The 23123-nt window shown below is 33.6% G+C and overlaps 4 protein-coding genes across 5 annotated transcripts; 2 read left to right on the top strand and 2 right to left on the bottom strand.

Moving 5' to 3' along the window:
• The first annotated feature begins 102 nt into the window (after positions 1-102).
• Positions 103-3053, top strand: LOC140981854 (uncharacterized). Its single transcript, XM_073448342.1, has 3 exons — positions 103-519; positions 2052-2204; positions 2686-3053. Exons 1-3 carry the CDS (start codon positions 190-192, stop codon positions 2752-2754), a joined length of 552 nt encoding a protein of 183 aa, XP_073304443.1. The 5' UTR covers positions 103-189; the 3' UTR covers positions 2755-3053.
• A 936-nt stretch (positions 3054-3989) lies between these two features.
• LOC140980321 (mitochondrial pyruvate carrier 4-like) lies at positions 3990-6825 on the bottom strand. Its single transcript, XM_073446081.1, has 5 exons — positions 6666-6825; positions 4871-4969; positions 4675-4727; positions 4346-4419; positions 3990-4269 (listed from the first exon to the last, which is right to left on the bottom strand). Exons 1-5 carry the CDS (start codon positions 6718-6720, stop codon positions 4224-4226), a joined length of 327 nt encoding a protein of 108 aa, XP_073302182.1. The 5' UTR covers positions 6721-6825; the 3' UTR covers positions 3990-4223.
• A 2108-nt stretch (positions 6826-8933) lies between these two features.
• LOC140981195 (uncharacterized membrane protein At1g16860-like) lies at positions 8934-13704 on the top strand. Its single transcript, XM_073447507.1, has 4 exons — positions 8934-9780; positions 12173-12328; positions 12573-12784; positions 13489-13704. Exons 1-4 carry the CDS (start codon positions 9019-9021, stop codon positions 13679-13681), a joined length of 1323 nt encoding a protein of 440 aa, XP_073303608.1. The 5' UTR covers positions 8934-9018; the 3' UTR covers positions 13682-13704.
• A 790-nt stretch (positions 13705-14494) lies between these two features.
• LOC140981259 (uncharacterized) lies at positions 14495-17091 on the bottom strand. 2 transcript variants are annotated; one of them, XM_073447614.1, is made up of 5 exons: positions 16361-17091; positions 15815-16264; positions 15406-15721; positions 15178-15332; positions 14495-15079 (listed from the first exon to the last, which is right to left on the bottom strand). In XM_073447614.1, the coding sequence occupies exons 1-4, from the start codon at positions 16772-16774 to the stop codon at positions 15196-15198; spliced, it is 1317 nt and encodes a 438-aa protein (XP_073303715.1). In that variant the 5' UTR covers positions 16775-17091; the 3' UTR covers positions 14495-15079; positions 15178-15195. The 2 variants fall into 2 exon arrangements, with proteins under 2 accessions (XP_073303715.1, XP_073303714.1); XM_073447613.1 differs by lacking the exon at positions 14495-15079 and having other exon boundaries at positions 15091-15332.
• Positions 17092-23123: the final 6032 nt, after the last annotated feature.

Below are 23123 nucleotides of genomic sequence, written 5' to 3'. Positions count from 1 at the left end.
TCTATATTTTTTTTATATTTAATAATATAAAATAGTATATTTACGCAAGATATGAATTTAATTTAAAGTTTTAAAAACGTCAAAAGATGATGAAATTTTTGAAAAAAAATCTATTCTTTTCTAAGGACTAAATTGCGCAACGTCCTTCCAAGTGAACCACCCAGCAATTCCGCACGTTTGATCTAAGCAATGGAGGGAGTTGGGGCCAGGCTCGGCCGATCCTCGTCTCGATACGGTCCTACAACTGTATTTACCGGGCCGGTTCGCAGGTGGAAGAAGGAGTGGGTTCCCATCACTCCGTCAAACTCCAACCACCACAACGCGGCGGCGGCGGGTAACAGAGCGGTTAACGGAAGCAACGCATCCCCACACCTGTTGCTTTACCAGTGGACGCCGATCAATCTTATCCAGAGCAAGGATAATGGCAATAATAACGGCAATGCGGACTCGAAGAATTCTAATAAAGACGAAGCCGTCGCAGTGGAGGAGCAGCCCAAGAAAAAATTCAAGTATATACCGGTGAGTTTCTCTGATTTTACTTGAGATTATTAGTGTTGGAATTGCGTGTTTACTGGTTTGCGCGCTGGTGGGTTGCGTGGATGGGTCATTTTGGAAGGATGGATTCAAGTGTAGGATTGTAGTAGCTTGGGTTATTTGTGGCATTCATCATGAGAAATTGGATCTTAGGGTTCAGATGATGTGGGTTTCTTTTTTTTGGAAACCAGGGATCAGTGATTCAGTGTTAATTGGATTTTCGAGGATTATATCCTAAACCTGGAGTGCTCTACTGTGTTCAAACTAGCCTTTGTATCATCAATATCAATATATATGTATGACTTCTATAAAAATTTGAGGACCCACGTGATAATCTTGTGTAGAATAGACTAAACCGATTTCCAAAAATACGGATGCCTGAGTTTGCGCGTAGAGAGTGGGTATGGAAATTGCTAGTTTTTAGGCGACTTCCACGGGGAGGAGTCAGGGTGTGATATTTTCTTTTGTTCGGTTTTATATTGGAAGTGTATTTGTTTTCGAGTGGATATCATTGAAACCGTGGATACATAGTAAGGTTCAACTGTAGTGGTTATTTTACGGAAAGAGTTGCAATCATTATCAAGTTAAGGAAATCAAATCCGCTACACAATGTTCTTATAATTTTGCTGTTAGTGCCAAATGTCGTGCTTGTCAAACTGTCCAGAAATCATTTTCTTACCATTTCTCCTGGCTCACTCGTTCAGTTTCGTGGACAATGTCGGGGATGTTGGTCAACCTCTTCTATCTCTTGTTCCACGCGCACATTCCTAGATAAGTGATGACTATTCTTGAAACAAATTAAAAAATGTTTTATCAACATGTCTGTGAAATTACGCGTGCATTGAAATGAAAATGAGTTTCAGAACTAACCATCTGAAATATAAAGTATGGATTGTTTTTTGTTTGGCTTTTAAACTTCAAGCTTGAGACTTGAATTACTTTTAAAAGTTCAAAGCCCAAAATATATTTTATTTTAAGTAAATCTTGATTGATCCTGCATCTCTTTTATGGAATTTTCTTTGAGCTTTAATTGACATTCCAAACTATAGCATAAAGTGGTGTACCACTTTCGAAAATTTTGATCTCATTTTAAGCAAAACCTGAAGAACCATTAAAGCAAAAACATGAAGCGCCAGTTCTTGGACAAACTGTATTCCTCTTAATTCATGAACACAAGCATTGTTGAAGGACCATTAATGTGCCGATTCATGAATAAGGGTCATCGTTCATTAACATGTAAATATGTGGTCCATTCGTGAAATTAGACCAAGAGTCTTATCTCTTGGTGTTTATAAATTGTGTCCTTCTAATGTTGCATGATTGAATTGAATGAAACATGGAAATTTGGTGATTCCTGGAATTGATGTGTCCTCGATGACAAAAAGAAGTGGGCTGTTTCAAGAACAGACACTCATTGTGAAATGCTAGAATACATTCTGAAGTTCTTATTCTTTATGTGGTAGTGTCTCCTTGACAAGTAGTTAACATTTGTCTTCTGTTTCTGTAAAATTTGATAGATTATTGTTTTTGAAGAAGAGAAGAATGAGTCGTACGAACTGGCTGAGGATGAAACTATGCCATTTGAAATTGACTCAGTCGAGGCAACCTCCAAGTGTGATGAGTACAATGAAAAGCCTGACATTAATGATGTGCCGATAGACGAAAACCGGGTGATTTTCTTACGAAAATTCTCTTTTCATTTATTTTCATAATTGGAGTTTGGATCCCAGGGTCGAATGTTATTAGCCTTTGTTCTTGTTATCGTCACTGATGAGATTTTGAATTTCTGGCCAGTCTTTAATCCTAGAATAATATACTTTTGGATTCAACCATCCGTGTCTTGTAACTTTCTGTTCGAGAAAATGATTACTTCTTTGGCACATTTCTTGCACCTGGCAATTTCAATTTCTTGTTTATCGATTTGCCAGTTCCATCACCCAAATTTGGACTCTAGATTGCCCTCAAGTCACCTGTTGAGAGAAATTTTTTACTGTTTAATGCACACAAAGATTTGCTCTGCCCTTTTGTTGTATGTTAAGGGGTATATGTGTCGTGTGTGTGTGTTATTTATGTTTTAACTATCTGAATAAGCAGCTGCCTGAGTTGGAACATATATTTTTCATAAACGTGTTTGAGTGTGCTCTTTTATAGGCTCTACAGAATACTTCTCTACGACATCAAGATCTGAACGAAAGCACGTTGGACTTGAGTTTGGGGTAGAAAGGTCGGGACAATCAAATGAATTTGATCCAAAATCAAATCAAATTTAAGGGCCGTCGGTTGGAGTTGGGAGATATGGTTCCTACTTCCTCCAAGAAAATTATGGACATTAAAAAGAGCATTTTCCCATGGTTTATAGAGCCTTAGTTTGTTCAGAACAACAAATTCAAACAACGTTTGTATGTCTCTTTACTGTTTACTTGAAGATTTTTTTTTAAATGGAAATTGAGATCATAGCAATTTGTATCGGAACCTCTCTTTGGAGATTTATTTTTTATGCGTCTTATTATAAATTCTAACAGATCGCACTCGAGAGCTCCATTTTGATGCTGGATAGCTACTTCAAATGTTGTGTACAGTTTTGAGTCTTTGATTCTACCTAGTTGGTCCATAAGTTCGTGCCATTGTCTCCACCTTATAAAATTTCTTAGTTGACAAATTTATCCATGTTGATTTCTTTCTTTATATTACAAGATTTTGATTTGAAATTCAAATCATAAATGTATTATTTTTGCATGTTACCAACTAGAATTTTTATGTTCTAAAAAATTTTCATAATTTTTTTTATCATCTATAAATTAAATATTATTCTTAAAATTTAAGATTTTATATTTTATCCCAAGCTTTTTAAAGAATTAAAAAATATTCTTCAATTAATTTTACAAACACATAAATAATGTTGGGATGTACAAAATTTTGATTTACCAAATATGTTGTTAGATTTTGGGATATAATAAAAAATATATTAAAATATTTTTGTTATTTTATATCAATTTGAAATTATTAGAACATAAAAAATTAATTTGAACTATACTCGTTTACGTAAACATGCACTAAATTAAAATTAACTCTTATATTGCTTGTTTTATATTCTGAAATTATTTATACACAAATTAATTATAAATTTTATACATAATATTTTATTTTAAAATAAAAACTTGTTAGTATTGATATTTCTTTTTATAAGATATATATACAAATACATTAAAATTTAAAGCCACAATAAAAATAATACGATATGGAATAGAATATTCAAAACACAAAAGTGTGTTTACTTAGACAAATATTTATAAAATGTTTTTTACAAAAATATTTATAAAAAATTGTTTAAAAATAAATATATGTTTAGACAATTATGCTATAAAAACGTAAGAAATTCTGATCTGGCTACAGTTACAATTTAATCTCTTCTTACGTTGTGTCATGTAACTAAAGTAGAGAAATTTCTTCTAATATCAGCTGAATTGTCCACACCAAAAGAGGGAAAACATACTATTGAAAATCATGGATTTGAACATAGACAAGAAGTTCATTAAATTTTCCAGGCTCATTTGTTCCTAGATCAATACTGCCTCGATTATTAAACATGTATNAAAAAAAAAAAAAAAAAAAAAAAAAAAAAAAAAAAAAAACACCCCGGAAATAGCTTGCAGAGGTACAAAAATTAGGTGAATCGACCATTTTCATCATCATTCTTTGGCCACGGCTGCCTGCTCCTTGTTTGAATAATCGTGCCTGTAAACACAGGCCAACAAAAATGATCCAAAACAACACGAAGCTAATCATATGAGATCACATGAAACCAACTTACAGTATCTTTCGTGAAAGCTGGTAAATGCCTGTACCCGCCATCACAACGTTTACACTAAACAGATTCCAGTTCTTCTGCAGTCCAGATTTGAAATCTCTCATACGTCAGAACAAACAACTAAAGAATGCTCGGACATAGAGCATGATACATAGTATAAATAAGCGCTCGATCTCCAAATAAACAATGAAAACGGGATTATACTGTAAAATATGACAGACAGAGCGATGCATGATGGATCAAAAACAAAGTGGCAGGCATGAATGAAAGAGAGAAGAGAGGAGGCATGTCATATCAAGATTGGAGGCATGTCATATCAAGATTGGACTTACCGGGGTAATAACAGTGCTATAACGTGACCAGATAAGTCCAGTTGCTGTAACAGCTGCACAAAAGTGGAAACAAGAGTTAGCAAACTTGGTTTCTTAAGAGCCTAAAATGAAAAATATTAGAAGAGGCAGAACAAAGAATCTTAACTAGTACAGAGAGTAATGAATGCAAGATATGATATGATTAATCATCACTCACCTATCTGCTGGGGATACGAAACCTTCTCCGGTGGTTTAGTAGAGTCAGCAAGATTGGCTATGCTAATGCCCCATTTGAAGGTTGGTGCCCAGAAATGAACTGCAACTTATTACAATTAATCAAGTAAAACCTAAACTAAATTGAATTTTGTAGATAATGAATAGCAAACAAAGTCAGTTTCGAAGATATGTGCAATAGCGAATCACATGACAAAACACGCAGGTGGATTTATTTAGAAATAGTTCATTCTAAAAATTTAGAAGACAAAGAAATGTGCAAAAAATAAAAAATCAATTTATATGGTAGTCACAACTTTTCCAAAGATGATAAGAGTTACACCATCTTTTTTTGTTTCTCCACTCCATTCATTGTAGAATCAATAAAAGTCTTCCGATCCACCAAAAACCTAAATAAAAAGAAACATTGTACTGATTCCATATCAAAAGGAAACGATCTCAATCCAGTTGTGGGGGAGGTTTAACAGAGAAAATGGAGTAGTACACATGACTCCACGCGAGCCAAAAGTAAAATTGAAATCCTGCTTTCCATGTGGCATATGGTAGAGAATTCCACTAAACTTGGTTAAGATTAAGAGACTTAACTACGTCTCAAAAACTAGCTCATTAGTCATTAGTAGGGACATTGTCCAAGTCCATATATACAACTTCCAATTATTTAATTAAGCCGATGTGGTACATCTAACACATAACCCTCGTACACAAAAATAATCCACTAGACCGTGAAGTTTACAAAATATTATCGGGTAGCTCATAGGGCAGTCCAACACATAAACATGCATATGAGTTCTGATATCATGTTAAGTTTATGACTTGCACCTGACTTCACCCCAAAAGCTATATCAAGAGGGAAGATTGTTTATGTCTATATATTATACTATCAAATACTTAATTCAACCGACGTGGGACATTTAACATACTTTAAAGCATAATTTAGTTCGGATAATGAGATGACGAAGGATGTGTAATAATAGATGATAAATTCATGTATATGTATAAGATAATGATATAAAACTCTCTGCTCTTCGTAGAACTTGAACCAAATGTGGATGAAACAAATATACTTAATCAATAAATGTATTATCTACACACCTAAAGGTGGCTATTCATTGATTGATCGAATACCAGCAAAAGGGATGATGTAAGGAAAGAATGAACCCGTTTACCATCTATGAAGAAGCAACTCCATCCCTTTAAAGTGAGTGGAGTTTATGTAGATAAGAAAAAACAGCAGTGATTTACCACATTTATACACTACATACAAGACCGAAAGTACGATAAATTAAAAAAAAAAAAAAAACTGGCACATCTGAAAAACACCCACATGGTTTGACATACTGCGTGAGCAATGATTCTGGTTGAGAGTTCGCTACCTTACACTTCCTCCCAAAACAGTATCGTCGTGCAAACAAATTACACTAAAATAAACAAGCCCAAATAAAAAAAAGATGGGAAAAAGGTTTCCGTCCAACCTCAATAAAACTGAGGATTGAAACAAGTCAACAGAGACAGTAAAGCCATTTACCAATAAAGAGACCAAAAGAAGAGATCGATTCTTTTTTTTTTTTTTAAAGGGTCGATTCTGTACAGCGATGAAAATATTTATGTTTCCAGTGATTTTACGATTGAAAGGACCCATCTGAGATATCAAACCTACAAGGACACCCATTTCATCAAACTGTTTAAAATTTGATATATATGAAATCTTGACATCTAGAGCATACTAAACAAATACGTGCAGCTATGGGAAAGAGATAGGAGAAGATAAAGAATCTGACTCGTTTTAGGGCCAGCGGGGTGATTCCATAGGGCTTGGAACTTGGAGGCCGCCATTAAATCTAGCTTCGGTCTTCTATGTATCGGTCCTTTTTGTTGAAGGAACGATGAAGAAAGAAAGCTGCTTTCCTGATCCACCAAATTTAAGTTTATTTTATAATTAAATATTTTATAAGAAAATATTTCAAATGAAAATAAACACAAAAAAGTTTGTAAAACGATCTTACAAACAATTTTCTCTAATTTCAATAATCCAAAAAAAATATTTCTTGTTATTGTATATATATATATAATCAATTCAAACTCAATGTTGCAGATTAATACTATGTTTATTTTTAAAATTTTACAAAGATACATACAAATCCACAGTACACAGATAAATATAAATATTAAATAATTTAACTTTTTAATAAGTAAATTTATTTACTAATATAAGTTCTTGAAAAAGATATCAAATTGAACATGTTATCTATGTTAATTAACATAGGTTCAAAGAAAGTAATAAACAATAATATATTATAATTAGGTACAAGATCTAGAGAATTTTATGAAAAAAATTACAAAAATCTCGCAAGAAAAAAAATATACAGAAATCCACTTTGTAAATCTGTTGAATTTTGTAAAAGTCAATAAAAATCTATTAAATCTACAAAAAGACATAAAAATTTTGGGTCAAATACATCTAACTCAAATACATCGATGTCGTCGAATTTTTGTAATTATAAATTCTATAAATATTTTCTTGATGTCTGAACAACATTTATTTAAAAAAAAACATCGTTTCTTTAAAATATCACAATTGGTTGCGTGTATGTGTCAATTCGTGATATTGTGTACAAAAGAACTTCTGCGTCGGTAAAAGGAATAAACCGGTTATATGTATATACATATATAAAGAAAAAAACCGGTTTTATATAATATAATTTTAATTTATATATTAATTCGAGTCAACCGAAACTCATAAAAAGATTTACGTTGTTTTAATTTTTAATCGGGCCATCGTTTTCAATTGGTCAATTTGAATGAATAATTTCATAATTGCACAAAATCGAAGTATCATATCTCAAATTTGAATTTTGAAGCCGTACGCTTGAATTTGAGACAAAACTTGAAAATAAGGAATTTACTAAAATAGTTGACTTTAAATAAGTAATTGTATACAAAATTCACTGTGATTTTTAGGTTGAGAATTTGTCAAAATTTGTGAAAGACATAAAGAAAATAATTTTGGACAAGCAAAATATTAAAATAAGATATTTTTTGTTAATAGATCAATAATTTTAGGACCCAATTGAATTCAAAGTTGGGCCTACGCACACAGCCAGCCCAACTTTGTTGTCAACATGTCCAAGAGAATTCCAAAAAGAAAATTAATTTCAACCGTAGGGTAGGGGTGCAATCGTAAATCTACATCAGGATTCTTTCAAAATAAGATTGCAATTAGATTCGAAGGACAAAACAAGTTATTAATGATAGAGAGAGATGTTCAGGTTAGCCACATAACCACGTTTAAATATCGTATTTAAATCTCTGTCTTATTTTTAAGAAAATTCAAAACAAACCATTCAGGCGATCTACTGTACAAATATTTTAATAATATAATAATAATGAATCTCACACACACATATATAGTTTTGATATGTTGCACACCTACCGTGCACACTTATGTGAGCACCGATGAGGTGTTACTCACATATTGGATGTGATGAAATATAGAAAAATTGTGCATCAAATAGATGAGTGACACCTCATCCGTGCTCACATAAGTGTGCACGGTAGGTGTGCAGTATATCAAAACTCTATATATATATTCCTTTAATTAAATACTTGACATATTAAAGTATCCATTTAAAAAGGTTTTATTGATTAATATAATAAGTATGACATTTAATTAAGAGTAAATTTATTGTGAGATGATCTAACGAATCTATATTCATGAAACCGATTGATCTGATTTAATATTTATATAAAAATAATAATATTTTTGATATAAAAATTAGTATTTAGTGTGATAATTCGTTTAATAATAAATCCCAACCCCAAACTTGTATAATGCTCAAAGAATCTGTTCCAACATTGAAATATGACTGAAAGAAGATTAGAATAGATTGAGCATTATTACAGACTACCGAAATTAGGTCTTTTTTTAAGAATCCTAACATTAAAACAATCTGTTCCCCAAACACACAGACAAAGGGCATAGACGTCATTTGATCACCAGTCCCTTTCTTGTCATTTCACCCGCACCTCCATCACCTTCTCTCTCTCAAATACACTTCACTCCCACTAAAAGCTTCTCCCTTGTTCCTGCCACCCAGCAAACCCCCCAATTCATTCTCGCTGTATAAGCTTCAAATGGGTACTCGAACCGGCTCGCACCAGTTAAGCAATGGCTTGTTTGTTTCGGGTCGACCGGAGCAGCAGTCCAAGGAACGGCAGCCGACTATGGCTTCACGCGCCGTCCCATACACCGGTGGTGACGTGAAGAAATCCGGCGAGCTTGGGAAAATGTATGGCGTCGGAGATCACCCGCACACTCCGACGGGTCAGCCGAAGCTTCCGTCCCGTCCTCCGTCATCTTCTCAGCATAACAGTGGATCTGCCAGATCCGGGCCGAATTCCGGCCCCGTGCCGCCGAAGCTGTCCAACTCCGGGCCGATGAATAAGAAGTCATCTTCCTCCTCATTCTCGGGTCCTCTGACGCCTATTCAGCCCACGGGCCTCATCACATCGGGCCCTTTGGGCTCTTCCAACTCCAATCGCCGCTCAGGCCAGCTCGACGCGCCTTCAGCACCGAGCTCGTTCAATAAAAACATGTACGGTTCCGCTGTTACGAGCTTGGGGGAGGAGGTGAGGCTAGGGTACAGGTTTTCGAGGGTTGTAATGTGGGTATCCTTGGTGGTGGTTGTTATGGGGCTGGTGGTTGGAGCTTTTCTCCTGGCGTCGGTGAAGAAGGCGGTGGTTTTGGTGGCTGTGGTTGCCGCTTTAGTGGCTGCCTTGATTATTATAATTTGGAATTTCGCGTATAAAAAATATGGGGTTTTACAGTTTTTAAGGAAGTATCCTGATGCTGAGCTAAGAGGTGCCATCGATGGACAGTACGTTAAGGTCACTGGGGTAATTTTTTACACCAAAGTTTTACAGTTTTTGTGATATTTTCATGATTTTTTATGGTATAAATTGTTTCTTATTATCTTTAAGCAGCATCTGAGATTAATTGATATTTTTTTAGGTGTTTAAGTTTGTGCTTAGTCTGAATCTAAATGCGGAAGGAAATTTATTTGTGGACCATTTTGAAATTTCTTGAAATCAGTTATCTTTACATCATTTGTTAAACATCCTGGATGTTGTGTAATATTCAATTAGCGAGTAAACTGGTCCATCCATATTAAATTGAATCATAATTCTATCTTGAAGTCATCCACTTCGATAAGTAAAAAACGTCCACTTTTCGGCCATACAAACAATGTATTGTTCAGTTGAAAACTCGAAATGATACAAGGACATGTTTTCTTTTGTAGTGAACGGGAGGAGAGTTATTACCTTTATAATGCTTATTTCAAGATGATTCTATATAATATGAGAGGAAGGGACAGCTGCTAATTTCTTTGAATTTGTGAAAATCTGGTCCAATCTTGTACTTGCTGCTAAGGTTGTTGAAATCTTTATGCATTTTCGATTATGACTCTAGACCTGCGAATCAGAATTAATTTGTTTTGGGTCTAGTGGCCAATTGCATTAATAAATAAAATAGTAATATGCAAAAGCAATAGTCAATCTTTTGTCGCATGATGACGATGAACAAATGGATTGGTTAATACATATAAACCTTTTGGTCGTTAGTTGTCTTCAACGTTATTTGAACACTTACTCCACGTGGCGAAATATTTGGGTACCGAATATACTCATTAAGATTGTCTAGTTCATGTCACTTACTTTCTTCCTGAATACCTTCACCATTCATTAGCATGTGATACCTCATTTTTCCTAAAGATGTTTGTTTGAGATGCATTGCTTTAAATTCCAGGAGTTAAGTATGTGAAATTTTAAAAGATTGAAGTCTTTTCAATATTTGTAAAAGAAAGTCGATGCACAACAGAGATATGGCGGATAAGATTCTTGTATATTTTGAATTTTTAATTTCCAAATTAATAAGTACATCTATCTTTAAACTTTAGAGGAATGGAAACATATCAGCCCGAATACTGACTTATCCAACGTAGGTGGCATCGGTTTTTGTCTTCTGTGATTTAATGACCTATTAATAATACTGTGTACACATTGTTGTGTGTGTCTAAGTTATTTATATGACCTCAAAAATTGAAACACAAGATTTTAGTTAATTAATGATATAGCACGAAGAAGGAACAAAAGAGCCACACTAAAGAGACCAGGAGTGATTACACCAATGGGCTTTCTTTTAATATAATTACTAAATATACCCATGCCATCTGACACTCCGAGCAGACAATTATGCGGTTGTTAATAAACTGGTAAATTTAAAGTTGAAAAGTGCAGAGATTTGTCCAATTTGGATCTTCTTGTGATCCAGTACCCACGTTACCACCGTTACCATATTTTTCCCATCCGGCCTTTCTCTTTTCTGATTCGTTGGCATTTATTTTATTTTGAATCCTGTTACACGATTTCGAGTTCATTTTGCGGGTATCAATTAACATCAGGATCCTTGGTAACCAAGATTCAACCTTTTCTTTTCTTTTGTCCGTTTTCTTTACTACTTCGTTTGCTGGCAATTATTTCTATTTTGAAGTGGGTCACATACATTGGAGTTCATGTTTTTGGACATCACTTGGATTATGATACACAGATACAGTAGTAACCATGATTCAAAACTAATAAAATTCACAAAGGTTTGAAACAAATCAGCAAGAGAACATTCCTTGTGAGAAAAAACTTACTTATAAGCAGTGTTCTAAAAAGCGGTAGGCGTTAAGCGGGCGGCCACCCACCACCTGGCGTCTAGGCGCTTAGGCGGCCACATGGTCGGTTACTAGGCTGTTTTTCTTTTTTACATAAATATTTAATTCTTTTTGTTCATTTTCATATTTCTCCAATAATTCAAATGTATCAGATTCAAAATCAAATTCAGTGACATATTATTCCTCTTTATCCATTACAAATTGATTGAAAATATGCATAACAATCTTTTTTTAAAAAAAAAAATCTAATTATTAAATTAGGCAGCCTCATAAGCGGCGACTAGACAGCTTAGGCGGTCAATTTTTTTAACAGCGCTCCAGTTACATCGTCTTTCTAAGAATGGGGGCGAGGCGTTGTCTTTTAAAACACTGCATATAAGCAATTCTTCATATGGAAAACAATTACTATTCTTTGGGATATCACCTGTTTCAATTTGTGTTTTGGCTTCTTCCGGTCGTTGTATGTTGTATACTTGTAGAAAAAGGTATTTTTTAATTTGTTGCCTATAATCTTTTGCATTATGTGCTACTCAACCCAACTCATTGATTTTCCATGATTATATGCACAGGTTGTAACTTGTGGTAGTGTACCTCTTGAAACTTCATTCCAGAAGATACCAAGATGTGTGTATGCTTCCTCGGAATTATATGAATACAGAGGCTGTGTTGGAAAACCGGGGAGTCCTAAACAACGTTTCTTCTCTTGGAGATGCAGTTATTCAGAGGTCAGATGTCAAGTTATATTAAAAATTTAGAAGTAATACAGAGTGAAACTATGCATGATTGCATTTTCAATGACATGTTGACATTTTCACTTTTATTGGATATGTTTAGAGTATACTTGTATATGGAGCTTTCTGTAACAAAAATAAATACTTGTATGTGGAATTTGAATGTGTGAGCTTTTGTATTATTGAGTACGACAATCTTTCAGCTTTGTGATTCATCGCGTTTTTGTGCCAATCACAGAAATATGTCGCAGATTTTTATATATCAGACTTCCAATCAGGGTTAAGAGCTCTAGTAAAAGCAGGTTACGGTGCTAAGGTTGCGCCTTTTGTCAAACCAGCCACAGTCGTCGAAGTAACCAAAGATAACAAAGATTTGTCTCCAAACTTTCTGCACTGGCTTTCTGACAGAGGTTTGTCAAGTGATGACCATGTACTGCGCCTTAAAGAAGGGTAATAAATTTTGTGTGCATATTAGTATTTATATGTATGCTGGAGCAGCACATTACATATGATTTCTATTTCTGCTTCTATAACATACTCTCTATGCAATTTCCAGTTACCCTATGATATTAGACATTTTACGCTCCGAAATATACTAATAAAATATTCTTCTTCTATGTATGGGCTGGAAACTGAGAGTCTGAGACCTAACTTGAATCAGCATATTCTTACTCGGAGATGATACTATATTTTGTTACTACTGAATACTGTAGTTTCGTCCGAGTATTGTTAGAAATTACTTTTTCTCACATGTTCAAAACCATGAAAAGCGATTGATCTAATAATGATTTTAAATAGTAACGCGTGCACTCACATTTTAAATGGAAATCGGGGAATATATGTCCAGTTTATTATAGAAGTGTGCATGTACAAGTCCATGTTTCCTGCATTTGAGTAACAAAGGCCCAAAAGGTACAACCCTGGTCTAACTTGATTAATTATTTAAGGCGATGCTTAGGTAGCTTCAAAACTTGTGATCTCCTATTCTGACACGATGTTAAAAAACTTTTTTCTCTGAGATTCAAGATCATGAGAGATTACCAATCAGTACTTTTAGATATGTTAAACAAGTATCAAAAAGCGCGTCTTAGAATCTTGAGTTAATAACCTTGTCAAACTTGTGTCTAACATTGTCGTTTTAATTTTCTTTGCAGCTGTATCAAAGAAGGAAGTACTGTAAGTGTAATGGGGGTTGTTAGACGCCACGACAACGTGCTCATGATCGTTCCACCTGCCGAGCCTATCTCAACAGGCTGCCGCTGGCTCTGTTTCCTTCTCCCAACCTACATCGAAGGCCTTATATTAACATGCGAAGAAAGACAAAATGGCGATGCGATCCCTGTATAGAAGCACCACTTCTTTACTCANATATATACGTACATTGTATCGTAGAGGTGTACGAGTTCTTTCCTGAGCAGATAGGTAACTATGTATTTTGCCAGTTTGGTTTCTGTAATTTATCTTTGTTTTTGTCAGTCATTGTACAGAAGTAGTCAAGGCTGTCCTGGCCTTGTCCCTAATTATTTGCATGGTGTTATCTTTTAAATGAATCATAAATAAAGTGAAAATTATATCCACAAACTGGTGCATTACTAATATTTCTGGGAAAAGTAGAGGAAAATCTATTCGGTGGTCGATCTATGTTGTACAAACGGCTGGGTTCTGTGGAACAACGTATTTTCGGTGATGTGCTGTCATTCGGGTGTGAACGAATTGAATTGAGTTGAAATTTAATAAAATTTAATATTCGGGTGTGAACGAATTGAATTGAGTCGAAAATTAATAAAATTTAATATTCGAATTCGATTTAAAGTAAATATATCTGAGTTTAATTTGAAATCCGAAAATTTAAAATTTTATGGCTTGAGTTCGATTCAAAATGTTGAAACGTATTCTTGAGCCATTCCTATTCTTGAGTCATTCAAATTACTGCTTGAACGTTCGAAATGTTCAAAAAAGTCGAAATGTATATATATTTAATATATAATAACATTATATCAATAAAATATTAACATTCGCGAACAGAAAAATACGTGTGTCTCGAATTCAGCATAAAAGAAAATTGAACGTGTTCGATNAAAAAAAAAAAAAAAAAAAAAAAAAAAAAAAAAAAAAAATCATCGTGTTCGTTTACAGCCCTAGTGCCACCAACATTTCAAAAACTTCTTACTTGATCTCTTATTTGCAACAAATTGAGCTTTAGCTAGATTAATGGTAGATTTTGAGCTCGATTAGGTCCATATCCGAGTCAGTGAATCTTGTAAGCACCAATCCAGCTAAAGTTTGACGTCAAATAGACTTGTTGCCACAAAGTATTTGTCTAAAGATTGAGGATACTTAAAGATCATTCGAATGACATTAAAAATGAAGAATACAATAATTTGAGCTCATGTAATAGCTATACAATAAACGTAAAATGTACTCGCGCATGATTTCATTGAAGTATTTGCTTGCAACACTAATCTTAGGATAAACAAATTTTAATCACATGCAAGTGGTTTATTCAATGATTATGGTGGACTCACCAAGAACCAAATGAGTATTTCTTCTTCAAAATTAAACAAGCCGCAACATTTCTGCACATTCCAAAACTGGTGTAGAATTGTCTCCTATGATTATGTATAGAGACTCAATTTGAAAGATATCTTGAAACAAAAGCCCAGATTTTTCAAGACATAAAACAATCATCATCTCTCTATATAACACTAATCACCCCTAAAATGTGAAAACTATACATATTTGATGCTTACAACACAAAACATTCTCTTATGTATATTTCACTTAAAAATAGGCCAACATGGGCAAATAAACGTATTCCCTACGGTGTTGATAGCATCAGATACGCCAATTATACAACACACTCAAGAAATCCCGATCGTCTTGTTCAATATCCACAATGTAAGAGAAAGCTGGATCGCAAATATCGTGTGTAACAACGTCCTGTCTAGCATAAAGCCGCACACGGTAATTCCAGCTGTGTTGTGCTCGAAATATGTCACTGAAACACAAATAGCCCGTTAGACATTCGTTCTCATTGAATGCTGACTTCAACAAGTTTAGCAGTTACTTACCTAGTGCTTGCCTTTTCTGGTAAGATACCGTGTGTGCAAAAATCGGCACCAAGTTTGTGTTGTCCAACACGCTATCTCCATCTCCGACTTCATTATCGGAATCCGGCCAGTTGGCAGTAGTAATTGGATAGTGTGTCACTTCAGCTGAAACAATCTGAGTCGTTGGGATGTCATCAGTTAGAGCATCTAACGGGTCGATTGTGGCACAGGCATGCCATTTAGCCGCCAGAGATGTAACCGCCTGTGCTCTATGTGTTATCTTTGCTGCACTTCTCAAGCAGATCAGAAGCCCAGTTACCAGAGTTACGGAACACAACTGTATGACAGAAACAGAACAAGTCAAGAACTTTATTACATTTTTCTTGAATGTCACGTGAAATAGATTAAACAGGTGGCGATGAGGGATTACCGTGAGTTCTCCAGCTGTTGGGATGTTGACTCTGGAGCTCGGTTCAGTTGTAACGAGCAAGGAAACAAACTGGCTTATTGTTACTAAGATTAATGTCGACAAAATGAAGACTCTAAACCGATGACTTATGATCCGAAGATTTCTTCTGATCCTAAGATGTTCGATCAAGATTGAAGCAACATCAGATTCGTGTTCAAAGACTTTAGCAAAGTCCTCTAACCTTAGTATTTGAAGGTAACACGTAAGGCGGAAGAGAACACAGACGAGGAAACATATCAAGGTACGATAGAGCCACGAGCACAGCAGTAGCATGCATCCGATGATTTTGAACGGAATCGTGTTGTATGGGTAGGGGACTTTGTTTCCTCCGGAGGCGAACCACCATATCTGGTACATGCAGTTGGCAAGGAAACAGGGGAGAACAAACGCTGAAAGCAGCTTCATTGATCTCTGCGTCAACAAGTAGACTTAGAATTGGAGAACGATCTAGCATGAATCATGTTTTTATTCAAGACTAGACTATACAATGAAAAGGCAGAAACGTACTCGAAGCTGCAGCGCATATCCCTGTCGAACCTTCTCGCTTTCATCACACAGTTTATCGAGAAACAGAAACCTCCGAAGCCCATATTTACGCCCGAAAGAAGTTAGACAGATGAAAGAAAGTGCAGCAAATAGCGAAAGTGAAGACTGAACGATTACATTATAAGGCCTCTGGTGAATCACATCACAGTTCGGACAAAAAAATATAAAGTGGGAGACAATTGGAACAGCAATATTTAGTATAAAAAACATGGACCAAGAAAGCCCAGTTCTCCACATACTAGAATAATCAAGAAAAACCCATTTCAGGATAGAGCTCAGGTAACTCGTTAACTCCAAGTTGTATTCGTGGAATGAATGACTTGGTGAAATCGACTTGTTCCCTTCAAATAAAGCCTCTTTGGCCGATTCTTCCATTTGGGTACGTACTGTTGTTTTTTTATAAAAAAAAAAAAATTGTTCTGCAAAAGCTGGTTTAGGATTATATTGGAAATATTATGGGGGCAGATTGTGACTGATGAACCATTACTTAAGCTTTGTGAAATTTTGAGTATTTTAATCGTGAAGGGTTGACGGTGATCACTTGTGGGCTTGTGAGTGGGAGCAAAATAGTTTGTTCGCAGGTGGCAAATCATTTTTTGATAAAGATCCTACATTAACCTTTTATATTGTTCAAATACATCTAAAATAAATATCAACTTACAATTCATTAAAAAAATCAGACCTTTAAGAAAAGAAAAGTAGTGAGCTCTTTCTCCTGAAGTTATGGAGATGGAAAAAGGCCAAAAAGCTCACGGATTGCATGGAGACAGATAGCCACCGTCAACGGGTAACCTGCTCAATGCAATCTCCTTCACGAGATATGAAAATATGGTGTGTGCGTGTGTGGGATGGCAACGTGACGGGACGAGGGCGGGTTTCTCACCCCATTTCCGTCCTCATCTTCTCTTCAAAAATAATAGAAGGGCAAGACGGGTTCGAAGAATCTTCAAACCTGAATCTATTATTATTAATATTATTATTATCGAGACGAGTTTGAAGATATTGATAGTCGATTGCACTCGCTCTGTTTCGGGATTTTCCTGTGGAGGGATCTCTGGGGGAAAATTGCCATGTGTGCTTGAGATTTAACAAGTTCTCCACTCATTCTTAAAGAAAAATCAAATTGTTATTTAGTTCTGGATAAACAGAAATAGACCCTTGTGTGTGTCCCATCACCCATGAAAATCTTAGGTCCCCCCTCAGAATTTTCTTTTAACTTATGTTGTTTCGACGTTATCGAAGGAGTGTAGTGTAGTCCCACTAATACTTCGAAAACCCTCTCCCTATAATTGAGTGCCATTTAAAAGCTAAGCCCATAATGGATAGACCCAGTTGGCCCACATTCGATAGAGATATATATCATCATCCTCACCGTCACAACGCAACGGCAGTCACCCAAGCATGGTATGCTAAGGTGATCTAATCCAAATTATATTATAATTGGTGGATTGATTTTTAAGGACAAGTGATAAAATAAATCCCTGAAGCTGCTAACTTGTCCCCTTCGACTACGAGGGGTTTCACTGCACTTTACTGTCTTACCAGATGAGAAGACATCTGGTACGTACTTCACAAACTCTTTATGAAATATTCTTTTGACGTTCCACAAGATATTTATTTACAAATGAACACTATACAGATATACGAGGTTTAAATTTTTCTTTCCAAGTAAATATCAGGAAGATAAAACTGGCTCAACCATTTATTTATATTATCTTGCATGTGTTGAAAAATAATCGTCCATGTAATCATGATATAAGAAATTAGGATACAAAATAAAAAAGTTATCTTAAATATATGAAAAGATGTGAGTTTGGAAAGATATATTTTTATCTCTTGAAAGATATGATGCAAGATCTTGAAAGATTATGTCTATGTTGGATATGATGAAATGCTCTATATATTGGATTTCACGTTCATTTTGAAAATTATAGAGCATGGCCATATGTGGTTGTCGGAGACCGATGAGATTTTACTATCAAATCTTTCATAGTTGATTTGCTGGTTGTTATTTTAGTTGATTTGTTGATTATTGTTTTTATGCACTGCATTAATTTATACATCATTCGAGAGAAGAAGATGAGTTCTCGAAAGAGAGCGACATATCTTGCATATAACATATCTTGCATATAACATGTATTAAGTTGTGAAAGCATCAGTTCGTCGCACGACTTGGAATTAAGAAGAAAACTCCTACTGCTCATCGTGTTTTACGACATCTGTTACAACAAGGTTATGTTAATATCGTTGTATTCATGCTGATTTCGAGATTTTTAATTGCTGGTGGTATACACGCATTCAAAGCCTCGTGTTTCATTCATAGATAGAGAAATGTGACGAATTTTGAAAGAGAACAACAAACAGTTTCGAATGGAGTTTGAGTCGACGGATCTTGAAGATGAGCGATACTAGATTCTATTAAACATATTTATCATAAATGAGTCACAAGAAAGAGAGGGGTTTTTAAACTCTTAAAGTCTTTGCATTAGTGCAACTTTTAAATTTTAATAGATTTACTTGATATTTGTGTGTGATCTTGTAGATGTAGGTGTTTTAGATCAAGCTACGTTAAAATTGCATGTGTCTTTTATTTTTTTTCAGTTTTAATTTTTTTTATTAATTTGACTAATTATGAAAATCAAACAAAATGCGAAAAAATCGGATCAACAATATCTACATATTTCAATCACATCAAATAAACCAAGTATAAATATAATAATATATATTGGTAATTATTATATTAAAAAAAATCCATTTTAATTTCATAAATTTTTTATTTTTTATTTTATGATACGTAGCAGCCACTTATGGTGCATGGTAGTGTGGTTACCAACTAGCCACGATTGCTCCAACTCAGCTGATTTCATTAATTAATTAGCGTCATATCTTTTTAATCAATCATCACATTCAATAACAGAATATCTTTTAATAGGTGATTACACAAATGTATACGATAATATATATATACACCATATCAAAACTATATATTTTATATAATTTACACTACATTGAATAACGAATAATCAGAATATCGATGGATTTAAGTACATATATAATTTAATCGCCGAAGTTTATATTATGCACAATTAATGATGTTATTATAATATCATGTGTTTAAACAATTGATATATGGTTAATTATAAATTACATTTTAAAACATCTGTTGCTGATATAGATGAAATTAATGGAATAAAATGCATCTTCCAAGTCTTCGTCTCCGACACCTTAAACATTAATGAGTGGTGACGAGGAATGGAGCAAATTGCATGTAAGGAATTAAAATAAGATATAATTAGAGGTGTGGAATTTGACTCGTGCCATGTCTGAACTTGGTTATCTTCTACCCACATTAAAATAATTATTCACGACACGTCATTGTGACAAAAAAGTTTTTTTTTTTCCAAAATCTTTTTGTGAGATTGATTTTTTTATTTAACCTAACTCGTAAAAAATATTAATTTTTATCTCAAATTATTATTTTTTCATGATAAATATAGATCGGATTGACCCATTTTATGAATATAATTCGTTGTTATCCTCATAAGAGTCTGGGTCATGGATGACCTGATATGTTAAATGGATAGTCCAAATTAGGATCAATTTGCAGGATAAATTCTTCAGGAGCAGGGCAGGCGAGTGCCCAGGACATTTTCTTCCCGGGTTACCTTATGACCGGGTTCTCATACAAAAGTCCTCAGGAAGCTTTTCACCCAGGCTACCTCGAAAACAGCACTTCACTCGAGTGCACCAGCATGGGCTACTTTATGCTTGACAATCATAACTGTCAGAACTACAGGGATTGGCGTGTCAGAGAAATTATCAGAAGTATGGTATTAGCAACCATCTTACCCTACTTAGTAAGTGTGCATTGAAAACAAGATAATCATGAGATTTCCTCATATAAACAGCAGGTATGTATTCCATTTGAAGGATTCGGATTCGGATCTTTCTTATTCACATATATTACCATTTTCCCTTCATCTTCAACCTGCTGACTTAAGTATAGGAGTTGCCACGTCGGACACTCTTCTGACGCTCATTCACGAGTTCATTTCCTTGTTTGCAGGATACGGTTTCAGCCATCTTATACAGAGATATACCTTCACCACAAGACATATCTCCTTACTCATTTTTTCCTAAACAAAACTCTTATCAGATTTGGTGGATTGTCCCAACTCAACTCACCCAATGCACGCGGATCGCATCATGTATATAGTGGATTCCATATACTGAAATTTGGTTGCAGTAATTAATCTCAAATTTAAATACAACAATCAACTTTATTGAAAATATGCTCATCTCGGAATTCACACATAAATCTAAACCTTAACTTTAGATTTTTGACTATATATATGAAGTTTGTTATGTTGTGAGGGTCAAGAAAAGAGCATTAATTATATGGACCACCTTTGATGTATTAAATAATATTTAATTATTTTACCCTTCATAGCTGATTGCCTAGAGTTTTATTATGTGATCTAATTTGTTCTATGAAAACTTGCAGCGAATGATTTTTTTTTAAAACAATGACAAATGTTAGTATTTGGATATCTGAATTTCAAATATATTTAATTTGGTGTATTTTTTGAAGAAATATGTTGATTTTTTTAAATAATCAACTTCTGTGAATTTGATAGATTTCTACTAATTTTTATAGAATTTCACATATTTATAAAAATTTTAATAGTCTTTTAGATTTATTATTATTTTTATTGATTTTTGTTAGTTTTTCATAGAATCCTATGTATTTTGTAATTTATGATTGTAATTTTTTAAATTTTATTTGAACTAACTTTTGAGCGTGAATAATTTTTAATTATTTAAAATAATTATATTTATCAATATAAATATTTTTTACTTATTGATTTAATGTATGAAATACGATAAATAATCCAGTACTATATTTATTACAATTAAACTTCAATTATTCAAATCAATTAAACGTGCTTATTTAATTTTTTTAATGTAACAATAATTTTTAATATTAATAAATAATCAAAATTAAAATAATCTCATTCATTTTAAGTAAATTTTTTTTGAAAAAAATCAATTTTTTTTTAATTATATTTCTAACAAAATAAAAATAAAAAATACAATTATTTGTACATGAAAATAAAGGATAAATATGTAAAAATATTTGTAATTAGTGTAACTTTATAAAATTTTATGATATTTAAATTATTAAAGTTATCCTTATTATGCATGTTCATAAATTTTTAAAAATATGTTAATGTGTCAATAAATCACACTGTATATATTTAAGTGATTAATTTTTTACTATCATATGTATAATTTTGAGTTATAATCAAAATTAAGATGGAGATTGCCAGATCCTTTAGTTTTGGTGATATCAAATAATAAATTTTTGTATTATATTTAGCTGGCTTTTGATATGTATTACATATATTCGACCGCTTGAGAAGAACCATTCAACTAATCATGTAGTACTAAGCTATTCAATTGTTTCACCATTAGCAGAGTAATTGATCTACTCGACCGTTTCTGCGCATCAGTCTGTGGCACATAGACTACTCGACTGTTCTTTCTATCCAATAAAATTAATCAACAGTCGAGTAAAGTTATCTTCAGATACAAGCCACACATTTCACAAGGATCTCACCTATTTTATCAGAAAATTGATAGACTGATCATGCACGACAAAACAAGAATTCAGTTGTTCAGACGGTTTTCCTTAAAAGTCTACGCGCATGGTTATTATTATTATTTTTTTGTCAGTGGCCGTTTCCTATCAGATTTGGTAAAGGTAAAATTGCTCATTTAGTAAATTATACGATATATATATATATGAAAAAGACGACGACGTTAATACTATTGCATTAATGCTTATTTATTGAATTATAGTCGAACGTTGAATGAATATGCAAAAGTACTATATATAGATAATGTATTGTATATGGAGAATATCGAGATGAAGAACAATACGATAGACTTTTACAATTGAATCGTTCTCTGGAAAGTTTTTGAATACTCTTAATTCTCACAAGATATACACTGCTCAACAGCTCACTCAACAAATAACATTTATCATATCTTCGAGAATCATCAAGGGCTTTTGTCAACTTACTCGACCATTTCTTCTCAATATTGTCGGAGGAGTTGTTTGACAGATTGAATCGAATGATTAATTAATTTACTTCATTTGTATTGTATTAGTTATTAGAATGTGAGTGTTGACCATTTGTGAGAATACAAAAAGTTTCAACTTAGATATTGGATAAGATCTAAGATTGAAGTGAGTTATTACAAAGTGTTGTAAAACCAAAGTATTCTAGTAAAATTTTTTCTAAGTGGAAGAAAGGGTGACGTATAAATTTGAGTCTCCGAAGTAACATTTCTTTATCACAATTATCTATCTCATTAATATTCTATATTTGAGTATTAATCTTCATAAGAACCATTACACCGTTTTCTGCACAAATTCGTGGTACGGTCGTTTGTTAAAATGTTGAGAAAATCAGGTCTTTTATAACTAACACTATCAAGCCCAGCTGCGTCAGGAAAAATAATAAAAATAAAAGAAGCATCTGAGACAGATTTTAAAGAAAATAATAAAAAAGTTCGTTTACTCTATATCTAAACTCTAACTCAATCCTAATATAGATTAACAAAAATTAAAGAAAATATTTAAAAATTAAATGTTGTATAATAATTAATAAAAAACTAAATTTTACTCAGTAAATAAATATTATTATTTTCATTTATG

This window comes from Primulina huaijiensis, chromosome 7 (assembly GCF_012295235.1).
Source record: "Primulina huaijiensis isolate GDHJ02 chromosome 7, ASM1229523v2, whole genome shotgun sequence".
NCBI classification, from domain to species: Eukaryota; Viridiplantae; Streptophyta; class Magnoliopsida; order Lamiales; family Gesneriaceae; genus Primulina; species Primulina huaijiensis.
The sequence above is the reverse complement of the archived record's forward strand: the minus strand, read 5'-3'. Positions and strand labels throughout refer to the sequence as shown.